Source organism: Galeopterus variegatus, unplaced genomic scaffold (assembly GCF_000696425.1).
Source record: "Galeopterus variegatus unplaced genomic scaffold, G_variegatus-3.0.2 Scaffold6191, whole genome shotgun sequence".
Taxonomy (NCBI): Eukaryota; Metazoa; Chordata; class Mammalia; order Dermoptera; family Cynocephalidae; genus Galeopterus; species Galeopterus variegatus.
The window spans coordinates 39119-52202 of record NW_007732302.1 but is presented as its reverse complement, the minus strand read 5'-3'; the positions used below and the strand labels follow the sequence as shown (position 1 = coordinate 52202).

The window sequence follows — 13084 nt, the reverse complement described above, 5'->3', positions numbered from 1 at the left end:
GATCAATGGAATAGAATAGAGAATCCAGAAATCAACCCACACACCTACAGCCATCTGATCTTTGACAAAGGCACCAAGCCTATACACTGGGGAAGAGACTGCCTCTTCAGCAAAGGTGCTGGGATAACTGGATATCCATATGCAGGAGAATGAAACTAGACCCATACCTCTCACCATACACTAAAATCAACTCCAAATGGATTAAAGAATTAAGTACACACCCTGAGACAATAAAACTTCTTAAGGAAAACACAGGAGACACACTCCAGGAAGTAGGACTGGGCACAGACTTCATGAATATGACCCCAAAAGTATGGGCGACCATAGGAAAAATAAACAAATGGGATTATATCAAACTAAAAAGCAAAAGAAACAATTAACAGAGTTAAAAGACAACCAACAGAGGGGGAGAAAATATTTGCAAAATACACATCTGACAAAGGATTAATATCCAGAATATACAAGGAACTGAAACAACTTTACAACAAAAAAACAAGTAACCCAATTAAAAAATGCGCAAAAGAACTAAATAGGCATTTCTCAAAAGAAGATATACAAATGGCCAACAGACACATGAAAAAATGCTCAATATCACTCAGCATTCAGGAAATGCAAATCAAAACCACACTGAGATACTATCTCACCTCGGTTAGGATGGCTAATATCCAAAAGACTGTGAATGATAAATGCTGGCGAGGTTGTGGAGAAAAAGGAACTCTCATACATTGTTGGTGGAACTGCAAAATGGTGCAGCCTCTATGGAAAATGGTATGGAGGTTCCTCAAACAATTGCAGATAGATCTACCATATGACCTAGCTATCCCACTGCTGGGAATATACCCAAAGGAATGGAAATCATCAAGTCAAAGGTATACCTGTTCCCCAATGTTCATTGCAGCACTCTTTACAATAGCTAAGAGTTGGAACCAGCCCAGCTGTCCATCATCAGATGAGTGGATATGGAAAATGTGGTATATTTACACAATGGAATACTACTCTGCTATAAAAAAGAATGAAATACCGCCATTTGCAACAACATGGATGGACCTAGAGAGAATTATATTAAGTGAAAAGTCAGGCACAGAAAGAGAAATATCACATGTTCTCACTTATTTGTGGGAGCTAAAAATAAATAAATAAGTGCACAAAAAAACTAGGGTGGGGGGAAGAAGACATAACGATTACAATTCCTTGAAGTTGATACAACAAGCAAACAGAAAGGACATTGTTGGGGGGGAGGGGGGAGAGGGCGGAGGGAGGGAAGTTTCGGTAATGGGCCATAATAATCAACCACATTGTATATTGACAAAATAAAATAAAATTTGGAAGAGAAAAAAAAACAGTTGTATTTTTATACAAGCAACAAATAAATAAATATTGACACTTTAAAACAGAACATCATTTACAACTGCATCAAAAACATCAGATAGCTGAGAATAAGTCTTTTAAAAGATGTATAAGATCTTCACACAGAAAACTACAAAACATTACCAATAGAAACAAAAGACAAATAAAGGGATAAACCATATTCATGGATTGGAAGACTCAAATACTGTACAGATATCAACTATACCAAAATAGATTTATAGATTCAACATAATCCCAATTAAAATCTCAGCAGGTTTTTGGTCCTTATTCTAAAATGTATATGGAAATGCAAAGACCTAGAAAAACCAAGGCAATCCCGACAAATAGCAAAGCTGGAGGAACTACATTACTGACAGCAAGGCCTATTATAAGTTACTTATAAAGTAATTGAGACAGTGTGCTTCTGGGACATGGATAAACAAATGGCCCAATGGAACAAAGCAATGTCAAGGACCATACACATACAGTTAGCTCATTCTCAACCAAGACATCTGGAAGTGCAGTGGGGAAAGGATGGCTTTTTAATAAATGGTGTTGCATCAATTGGCTACCCATATAGAAAAAAAACAAGAGAATCTTGTCCTCTACAACACATGCTAAAATCAATTCTGAATAAATTATAACAAAATGTAAGAGCAAAAACAATATGGCTTTTAAAAGAAAATAAGAAGATATCCTCATGACCTTGCAGTAGGCAAGGACATACAAAGCACTAACCAGGAAAAATGTAATGAACTAGACTATATATTAGTCTACTCTTCTAATGATACCATTAACAGAGTGCAAAGGTGAAACAAAAGATTAAATATACATACATCCAGCAAAAGATGTGTACCCAGAAAATTTCAAGTACTTTTCAAATAAATAAGAAAAAAAATAGACCCACAGCATAGAAAAATTGGGCATAAGATTTAAACAGGTACTCCACCAAAGAGGATATCCAGATGGCCAATAAGCATGTAAAAATGTGCTGAACATTATAAGCCATTAGGGAAATGCATAATAAAATCATAATGAGATACTACCACGGAGCCACTAGAACGGCTAAAATGGAAAATTGACAATAGCGACGTTGTCAAGGACTTGCTATGAGGGTTTCAGTTGTCGTATACAACACTAGTATTGAGTTTGGGGCTATATCTATGAGAGCTGAACATCCATAAATATATAACATGGCAATTCCACTCCTAGGTATATATATCCAACAGCAATGTGTGCCTATGTGCACCAAGAGACATATAAAAGATTATTTATAGCACCATTTTTCTTAATAGCCAAAAAGTGAAAAAAAATCCAAATTTCCATTACCATTGAATAAAGTGTGACATTTATACAATGGAATATTATATAACAAAAATGAAAAAAAAATACAACTGTATACAAAAACATGGATGAATCTTATAAACATAATGCTGCACAAATGAAGGCAGATACAAAGAACACATAAGCTATTATCCCATTCATATAAAGAACAAGCACAGGCAAAATAGGCAAAATTAATAGATGGTATTAGAAGTCAAAATAGTAGTCAAGTGTGAGAATGAAGGAAGTAGTGAATGGGAGGGAGGGATGGGGTTTCTGGGATGCTGGTACTAATCTTAGTAGTGCCTATACTAATCTTAGTATAAGGCATTTTTGCTTTGTGAAATTTACTTTGTGATAATTCGCCAAACAGTACACTAATAATCTGTGCATGGTTGCCCGCTTTCTCTACTTTTTTAAAAATTAGGCAATCCTATATATGCTAATAATAAAAAGAACTCCAAAATATGTGTGTGGTTAGATGAAAAGGAAAAACTATTAAACGGTATATACAAAATGCTGACATTTTTGTAAAACAATAAAGATCAAGGACACATGTTTGTGTATAATAATCACAGTGGTAACATTTACTGAATGGTAACTACTTATTAAGGTACCATGCTAGGCACTTTACATGCATTTTGATTTACTCCTCTTAAAAACATTATGAAGTAGGTAGTATTATAACCTTTACTTTATGGATGAGAAAACTGAGGTACAAAGATAACCACATAACTTGCCTACAGTCACCCAGTCATAAAGCTGAGAAACTGGGACCGTAACCTAGGCTCTCCAGATCCACTCTTCATCATCACACTATCTCTGGAAAGATATGTAAGAAACTGGCAACAGAGGTACCTCTGAGAAGCAGACTTGGGGACTAGGAGACAGGCTGAGAGGAAGGCTGACTTATCATAGTATATTCTAGGTACCTTATGAAGGAATACATTTGCATGTCTTATCTATTACCAAAAAAGTATTTATTAAAAAATTTTTTTCTATGGTTTCTAATCTCTGAGGTACATAAAATTGCTTTATCCAGAGGATAAGCATTACACATTGTTTTATTACTTTACCTGATTTAGGATGCAAAGCATCACACTGGGCATTGTACATGTGTACAAATTCTTGGTGCCTTTTAATGAGCTGTTGTTTATTTCCTTGAACAGATAATCCATGTTCTTTTAGCTTTTTCTTTAAATCACGATCAGACAGCAAGTTATATACAGTTTTGGGCAGCAGCTTCCTTTTGTGAACAGAACTGAGAAGGTAAAAAAAAAAAAATAGATCTCTGAGGATTATTGTGAATTATCAAATGCTTTTCATGTAAAACTGTAATCTATACCTGGGTGACCGGGAGAATAGTAGAACCATTAAGATAAAAAGGGGAAAGAGAAGAAAGATAAAGTTTGCAGATGTTTACAGTGTTGGACATGATACATCTGAGGTGCTGGAGGGACACTCAGATAGAGGGGTCTAGGTGGCACCAGAAGTGAGAGACTTAGGTCTCACAAAGAGGTTAGGCCTAAAGATGCAGACTTACAAGACTTATATGGAAGGCTTGTGGATCAAATGCTACGAGAACTTCACTTATAATCATACTTACGTAGACATATGCAATTCTCTATCTCTTTAAAGGATGCTTTTCCTAATATTTGCCCATGCTTTCCATGCAAAATCCCTGTAAAGGCCAGTTATCTCAGATGATTAAAGTACAAATGCTACTGAGGATTAGGTTATGGATTTAATGGTACATTATAACATACAGATTCTTTAGGAAAAGTTCTGATCCACAGGTAAAATTTCCTCCTCAAATCCAAGGCAATCAATTTGCAATGGCAGTAGATGAATAGTTAGGATGGTTAACTTCACCCAACTCATTACCACAAAAGAATCCAGGAAGTTGATGAGTAGATATTCTTGCGGTATCATCTTCAAAGAACACAAATGAAAACAATAAAAAATACAGCAGGGGGGCTGGCCAGTTAACTCAGTTGGTTAGAGCGCAGTGTTGTAACACAGGGGTCAAGGGTTTGGGGGGGGGGGGGGGGGGGGGGAAGCACAGTGTCATCAGGCAGTCCTCCATTCAAATCTTGGGCTGGCCAGTGAGCTCAGTTGGTTGGAGCACAAGCTTATAATACCAAGGTCATGGGTTCAGAACCCCCTACCAGCCAGGGACCAAGATTTAAAAAAAAATACAGCAGGGCTTTTGTTCTCTTCAACTTCAATTATTTATGTTAATAAATATAGCATTACAAAAAGTATATTAGAAAAAACACCAACTGGATTTTCATTCTATTTACTTAATTAATATACTGATAAGCACTAAATAATTTAAAATATGACATAGCTATATTAAATTACTTTCTTCTACCCTCTCCATAAAAAAAAAAAAGTTAAAAAACATTACTTCTTAAAATGGACTAGAATGCAAGCTATCTAAAAGTATCAATGACTTAAGACAATTTCATAAACAATAACTCCTTAGTGAGTTTTAAACCATTTTATCTGAGTACAGCACGGTTCTGAGTACATTACCTGGCTCAGCTCTATGGCAAATAGGTGCTTAATAAAACATGCTCAAGGTGATCATTACAATTGCAATCATTTCAAAATGAGAATATATTTATCCAAAAACAGGATTTTGCAAAGGATTTGCATGTAACTATAGTTCATACAAGGCTATGCTTCCCAAACTTCAACATACCTCAGAATCTCCTCAAGAGCTTGTTTAAAATGTAGATTCTCAGTCTCCTTCTCCATACCACCTATCAATTCTGACTCAGGTCTGAAATGGAGACCTAAAATCTGTATCTTCAACAAGATTCCCAGGGTAAATGTGATGCCAATGGTCCAAAGGTCATACTTAGAGAAATATTACAGAAAAGTATAGACTGAAAACAACCAAACATTTTTCTGTTAACCAACAGTGCCAATCCCTGGCTAAATTATTTCTTTGATGCTCCATTAATAGAGTCTAAAAGCCAGAAATATCTACTTAACCGTGAAAAGACCTGCAAGCCCTCAACAGATTAAATTTTTCTGAAAATTGCTCTTATAATGACAGCCCATTGGACTCTCTACAAGACTTATACATGAGGGCAAAATAAAATCACAGTAGGTGGCAACAGCTGAATCATTTCGTAGGCATTTATACAAGTACACAGAGAGGGATAATTCATTAAGTCTGTATCTAAAAGATTTATTTTATCAAGGATAGATGATTAAACTTATGAGGAACTGTACTGTTCACTAGCATTTACAATGAAAAGTACCACCAGAGATCAAAAATTTCTATCGAGAATTTTAAAATATGTAGCCTCAAACATAAAAATGACATTGATTTTTCTTCCACCATGATTTACAGAAACTGAGTAATGTATTTATGTGGCTTTCAGAATCTGAGAACATCAAAAAGAGTGTATTCTTTGAATCAACTCTGATATGATTTTATACAGAATGGGTTAAGAGCTGTCACCCACATCTAGGAGATGGCCTGTCTGAATGTTGTAAAAGAGACTAAAAACACTGGCAGAAACTCTTCTATGTGGCCAGACCCAAGGACCAGGATATAACTAAAGAGAGATGTAGCTCCATGTTTCCCTAAGTGTGTTTTTCACAAACACCAGTTTTGCAAGATGTGAGTTATGAAGACAAAAAGGTTTTGGGATCAAATAAATTTAGGAATTACTGGATTAAACAAAAGCCAACAGTTACCTTTGATGTAGGACTTCTCAGAGCCTTCAACACACTAAGAGAGTGATACCTATGTAGTGCTTCTAAGTTGCACTACAGAGCAACTGGCAGGACTATAGTATTATTTGGAACGGGATTTAGAACCACTACTGGAACTTAATTACACATGGATGAGTATCTCTTTGAATAAACTGACAGCACTAAATGTGTCAGAAGTATGATAAATACATCTAGAAAAAGAGGAGTTGAACCAAGATGATTAGTGCTGATTACTCATTCTTCTAGGCTTCTATACTCCCAACTCATTTTTCAGTAAGAACATTTCTAAAGAGAAAAGCAGGTCATCAGACTGTCATGGCTTATGAGTACAGGAAATAATCTTTAGGACTATTTAGTTTCATTTATTCTACATCTCCACTAAGTAAGCAACCTAAAAACCTAAATTTTATTCTCATTAACAAACTTACCCACTAGGTGGGAGTATTGTGCATGTAAAACTACCCCAGGTTTGGACTCACGTGTGTCTCCCACCATAAATTAATAAAGCATCACTGCGCTTAGCTTTTGTAATTTATAACAGCATGAGTCTGTCCCTCAGAACCTGCATTCACTCCAAAATTACTCACAAAAATTAAGTGACATCTTTTTACCTTTAATCACAAAAAATGGTCCTGCCTTATTAACATGGTTTTTGGAAAATACTCTTCAAAGTCCTTCACAACAGATCAAACATAAGACCCAATCATCTTATTCATCCCCACTTCCCAGATACTAGTAATTTCTTCAGCTTCCTTCTTCTTCTTTTCCAAATCTCTCTGAATTATCACCTATTCTGTTCCCGTTTCCTCCTGTTTAGAAGAGTCCTTACTGCATGTCGAGGATAACCTTGCTACTTGTGCTCCCCACCTCATACCACTTATCATCTGCTCTTTTCCTGGAGATACAGGAAGAGAAGAGACTGCAGGCTTAAACGACCCCTATTTTTAATAATATAATCTTCCCTTGATCTTGCTGCTTACTCCTTCACCAAACTGCCATCTCAGGTCTTCCTCCCTTCATCACCAGACTTATCTAATTTGTAGCTTCTGCTTCCTTTCATCTTCATTAACCCCTGATTCCTTAATACGTGCCATTGAACTTTGACTAAAATTTCATTCCTGAACAACTTATATGTATAACAATCATGGATTTAAGAAATTACTGTTACTCTGATGTATAAGGGAGGCAGAATAGCACAGTAGTTTAGGTGCAAATGCTGAGCTGATGACTTATTAGTTATGTCACCCTGGTTGGGTCAGTGGGGAGGACACCACATTTCATATACACATTTCTGTGCCTTTTTTTATTATGTGCATATAATTTCCCTGTCAAAAAAACTAAACTTTTGAAAAAGCTTGATTTAAAATTTTAAAACTTCTGAGCATCCTAAGAACCAAAGAAAGATTTTATATGTTCTTTTTTTTTTTTTTTTTTTTGTCTTTTGTCTTTTTTCCGTGTCCGGCAACGGATCGCAACCCTCAGTGTTGCCCCCATACCGGACCGGGGACCGGCAACGGGATTGCAAGCCTCGGTGTTGCTCCCGCGCCTCGCTCAGCCAGCGAGCGGGAACCAGTCTGTATGTGGGATCCGAACCCTGGGGCGGGAGCGCCGCCGTGCTTCCCAAGCGGCACACTATTCAGTGCGCCACCGGGCCGGCCCAGATTTTATATGTTCTATATTCAGAGTCCAACCTTGCTTTCTTTGGCCAAAAGGCTTTATGATAGTTCTAAAACTTTAAGAGAAGAAAAGAATTTTAAAAAGAATTTAGGGCTGGCCAGTTAGCTCAGTTGGTTAGAGCATGGTGCTGGTAACATCAAGGTCCAGGGTTTGATGCCTATACTGGCCAGCTGCCAAAAATAAATAAATAAGAATTTAATTTTAAATCACTAATTTCTTATTAAGTCAAATTTTAGTAGCAGTTCGAATATTCAATATAGTTAATTGTATTTGGCAAGGAGAAGTGGAGGAAAACAAGAGGAGAAGGAATGGGAGAGTTGGCCAACAGGATTAAAGGAAAAATCAAGCAGGAGAGGGAATAACACAACTGATGATTCTGGGTAAAATGGATCCCATTTTTTTTCAAGTTTATAACATACAAGAGGCACCTAGATAAAGTAGCTCAATGATTATACTCAACTTCCTTACCTTCTGAGGCTTTCCTTCTTCTCTTCACGTGATAAACAATTGTCTAAGTGCTTATTAATGTGATTTTCTGGAATGTTAACCCCACAAACAGGACAATCCACTGTATTTTTTAAAAAGAGAAAAAGAGACTTTACTATTCATAGAAAGGGCAAAATAATATAAGTTGGCAACTTTCAGCAATTAAAATAAAAAAGAGAATCTCACTTTAACATGCACTTAGAAAAGCAGAGGTTAAAAAAAAAAAAAAAGAATAACCCATCAGGGCAACAGGAGTGGGACAGACTGGTTACCGATTAAAGGCTAAATCATGGGAAGCCACACAAATAGAATCCTGGGCCTAGCGGAAGCGACTACAGAGAAGTTTGGAACTTAGTTTATTAGAAAATGCTTTGGTTAAACTTTTCTGCCAACGTATGACCAAACTATAAAACTATAAAATTAATATTAAACATTCCCAAGTCTTAGGAGCTATCCAAGTTTAGCACAGAAGCAATCATAACAACTAGAGTAAGACATACCTGGCCCAGGGGCAGGGCAGGTGGCAGGTGCAGTCAGATGAAAGCATTTACTGGGTTGGGCTAACTACTGTTCAATTTTGTCAATGTTTACAAATTTAATTTAGCTGTCATTTGTAATTCCATATATAATATTAAAATTAGAAAATGCAATCATTCTCAAACTATTTCATGGAGTTGCAGGGATCCGTGGAGGTATCTCTGGGCCTAAAGACCACCATGGATAATAGGCAGGGGCTAAAGGGGGAAACAGGTGGAACAGCACAATCTCCAGGCCCTCCATCCTTACATTAACAAAGTAGGGCCAATTTTATCTATTTTATATTTATGGTTTGTTGTAAGATTTCATTTGGAAAAAAGTTCCGCTAAGTGAAAAAGTTAACTATCAAGCTAAAAAACACTACAGTAAGAACTGTCGATTGGTAAAAATAGTGACCGAGGAAGAGACATGCTAGGAAATGTAAGTGACGTTTACATATCCGCAAGAAATGTAAACACTTAAATAAACTAATTTCAATCTATTTAAGATTAATAAATACTAACATGCCTGCACTGTGTGTGGTATGAATATACCAAGGACATCTAAGACAGAGTTTCTGCCTAAAAGTTGCTCTGAACTTAACTGGCAAGAAAAGACAAAAATGAAAGGTTAAATAAGTTGACATATTAATCAAACAGTTAAGCAAATGGTACACAAAATAGTCAAGAAAAGAAGTAATGTAGCACTTTAGTGATGTGAGATATCAATGTTGCCTAACACAACCAAAGAATATGAGGATCTGGATAGAATCTAGAAAGGTGTAGAACAGGGGTTGGCAAACATTCTCAGTAAAGGGCAAGGTAGTACAGAATTTAGGCTGTACATGTCATATGGTCTCTGTCACAACTACGCAGCTCTGCCATTGTAGCATGAAAGCAGGCATAGACAATATGCTCACAAATGGGTGTGGCTATGTTCCAGTAAACCTTTACTTACAAAAATAGGAGGCAAGCCAGATTTGGCCTACAGGTGATAGTTTGCCCATCCCTGGGCATATTCGAGGATCAGTGGAGAGATCAGGTTGGCTAGGGCAGAATGATTTCTGAGAGGGAGCAGTGAAAAATAAGGTTGGATGGCTAGGGTAGGGATCAAATGTCAAAGGCTTTAACCACCAGGCAGAACAGCTTGGAGCCATTCAAGCAGAGGTATATTAACATAAAAAGAGCTCTTTAAGATTAAACCAAAACTGACACATTGGATGGTGGAAGGGAGGAATTAAAAGCTGAAAAATAGAAAGCTACTGCTATACTTGAAGTATAAACTTATTAAAATTATTTCATTTTTGCAGCAATTAGCCTGAATTCCTATTCTACAAGAGAGAAAGAGAGCAAACATACCTAGAAGTACTAACTACATCAACCTCTGAGATTGTGATAAGGTGAAATCTGGTTTATCCCTTCCCATTCCCTCTCCCTCAAAAATGCTGGCTATTTATTCTTATGTGGATAAGAAGATTTCCATTAAGTAAGAAAATACGCATATGAGAGTAATTTCCTACCTTTAGTAACTTGTTTCAAAGCAGATGTAGAGGGTGTCTCAGGACAACTAGCAACTGAGGAGCCTGGAGTCATCTTCTCTACAGAACGTGCCTCTTTGGTCTCTGCAGCAGTGCTTGCCTCTTTTTGAGGGCTGAATTTGCTTTCATTTTCTTTTATCATCAACTCTGATGTAGAACCACCCATTTCTCTGATCAAGAAACTGTCCATTAACCTGCTTCCCTGCTTTAAAGAATGTCTGAAGGATACAGGAGTATGTACTTTGACAGCCAGGTTCTTTGAAGAGGAAGAGGCAGGAGATATGGGTGGTGACTCTAAAGCAAACTTCAACAGATGATTCCTTGAAGCACAAAAAACACAACAGATAACTATGATATCAAGTTATATATAATAAATTAACTGACATAAGCTGTTTTCCCAATTAACACTTGTTTCTCTGAAATATAGAACTTATACCATAATAACAACCAAACCAAAGTGTTTCTTCTAGGATAAAACGTAAAGCAAAAGAACTGGCTGGTTAGCTCAGTTGGTTAGAGCATGATGCTAATGACACCAAGGACCAGGGTTCGATCATTGTACTGACCAGCTGCCAAACAAAACAAAACAAACAAAAAAAAAACCCAAAAAACATAAAGCAATAAATCTGACTCAAAAGGCAGTTGTATGACTATATAAGAAAATGAAGAAATTTCAGGTTCTAGTCATGGAGAATACCTGATAAGAGATTTACTCTGCAACCATAATAACTTTAAAATCTAGACAAAACATATAAAGAACTATTTATAGGCACTAAACTGTAATCAACACAAGGCTGCAATCCCTGAAAGAAAACATACACATAAAGCGTTCCAACATTTCCCCAAAATTTCACACTGGAAGAATTTTCTGGTAGCTGAGTATTGACTGAACTGAAGTCCAAACAGGGAACAGCAATCTGGCTGGATGGAAGGAATAGAAGTCAGAATTCTGGGCAAAGGTGGCTAGTATTGGGGGGAACACAGTGCTTGACATGTGGTAACCATAGAAAGGGTAATCATGAAGTCTGCTTAGAAATTCTCATCCATTCCTGATCAGCTCCAGGGCTGCACGAGTACAAGACAGAACCACAGAAGATGTGGTAGGAAGCAGATACTGGTAAACTGAGATTCTAAAGGTCAAATAGAAAGTTGTTGGCATTTGAGCCCAGCTAATGCTGAGAGATCTTGGTGAAGACTGTGGATATTCAGGTGAGACCTCCACAAAGGCCACATCTTACAAAAAAGGACCACACTACAAAAATATAAACAAAACTGAAACTGACCCAACTTAAAACATTAAAACGAAGGTAAAGAGCTGATAATTTAACTGCCTGTCAGGATAAAATTCTACATTTTTCAAAGGAAGATAATATACAGCTTCTCCAACATTTCATCCACAATGTTCAACACATACTTACAAATTACTAAACATACAGAAGCAAGAAAAAGTAGCCACTAATCAAGAGATAAAACATTCAATAGAAGCAGACCCAGAGGTGATCTGAAGAGTGGCATTAGAAGATAAGGACTTCAGGCCGGCACGGTGGCGCACTCAGTAGAGTGCGGCGCTTGGGAGCGCGGTGGCACTCCCGCCGAGGGTTCAGATCCCATATAGAGACTGGTCCGCTCACTGGTTGAGCACGGTGTGGGCGCGACACCAAGGGTTGCGATCCCGTTGCCAGTTGCGGTACGGGCGCAACACTGAGGGCTGCGATCCCGTTACTGGTCACGAAAAAAGACAAAAAGGAAAAAAAAAAAAAAAAGAAGATAAGGACTTCAAAAGATCTATAATAACTATGTTAAAGAAAAAAGAATAAAACAGACAATTGGATTAAAAGATAGCATTATGTGAGAGAGAGTTAATATCCATGAAAAAAAAGAATCGAATCAAATTAAAAAAAGAATCGATCTATAATCGCAAAATGCCATATCTAAACTGGATGTGTATAATAGCAGACAGTATTAATAACTTGAAGGCAAGTCAATAGGAAATATCCAAACTGAAGCACAGAGAGAAAAAAGAATAAAAAAAAAAAGTATTAGATATAGGACATAACTGGAATCCCAGAAAGAGCAAAAAGAGAGAATAATAAATAAGCAATATTAGAAAAATCAATGGCTGGGCCAGCCCGGTGGCACACTGGATAGTGAGCCGCTTGGGAAGCGCGGCGGCGCTCCCGCCCGAGGGTTCGGATCCCACATACAGAACAGTTCCCGCTCACTGGCTGAGCGAGGCGCGGGAGCAACACCGAGGGTTGCGATCCCGTTGCCGGTCACGGAAAAAGACAAAAAGACAAAAAGACAAAAAAAAAAAAAAAAAGGACTAAGAAAAATCAATGGCTGGGCCAGCCCGGTGGCACACTGGATAGTGAGCCGCTTGGGAAGCGCGGCGGCGCTCCCGCCCGAGGGTTCGGATCCCACATACAGAACAGTTCCCGCTCACTGGCTGAGCGAGGCGCGGGG

At 37.5% G+C, this 13084-nt stretch overlaps 1 protein-coding gene across 1 annotated transcript in view; it reads right to left on the bottom strand.

The window, feature by feature from the left end:
• RAD18 (RAD18 homolog (S. cerevisiae)) overlaps positions 1-13084 on the bottom strand; it is a gene marked incomplete at both ends in the record, with an annotated part of 102322 nt that overhangs the window by 70331 nt on the left and 18907 nt on the right. Inside the window, 4 exon segments of the mRNA XM_008590540.1 lie at positions 3747-3931; positions 8551-8650; positions 10604-10947; positions 10994-11037. Of these exon segments, the coding sequence (XP_008588762.1) occupies positions 3747-3931; positions 8551-8650; positions 10604-10947; positions 10994-11037 (673 nt within the window).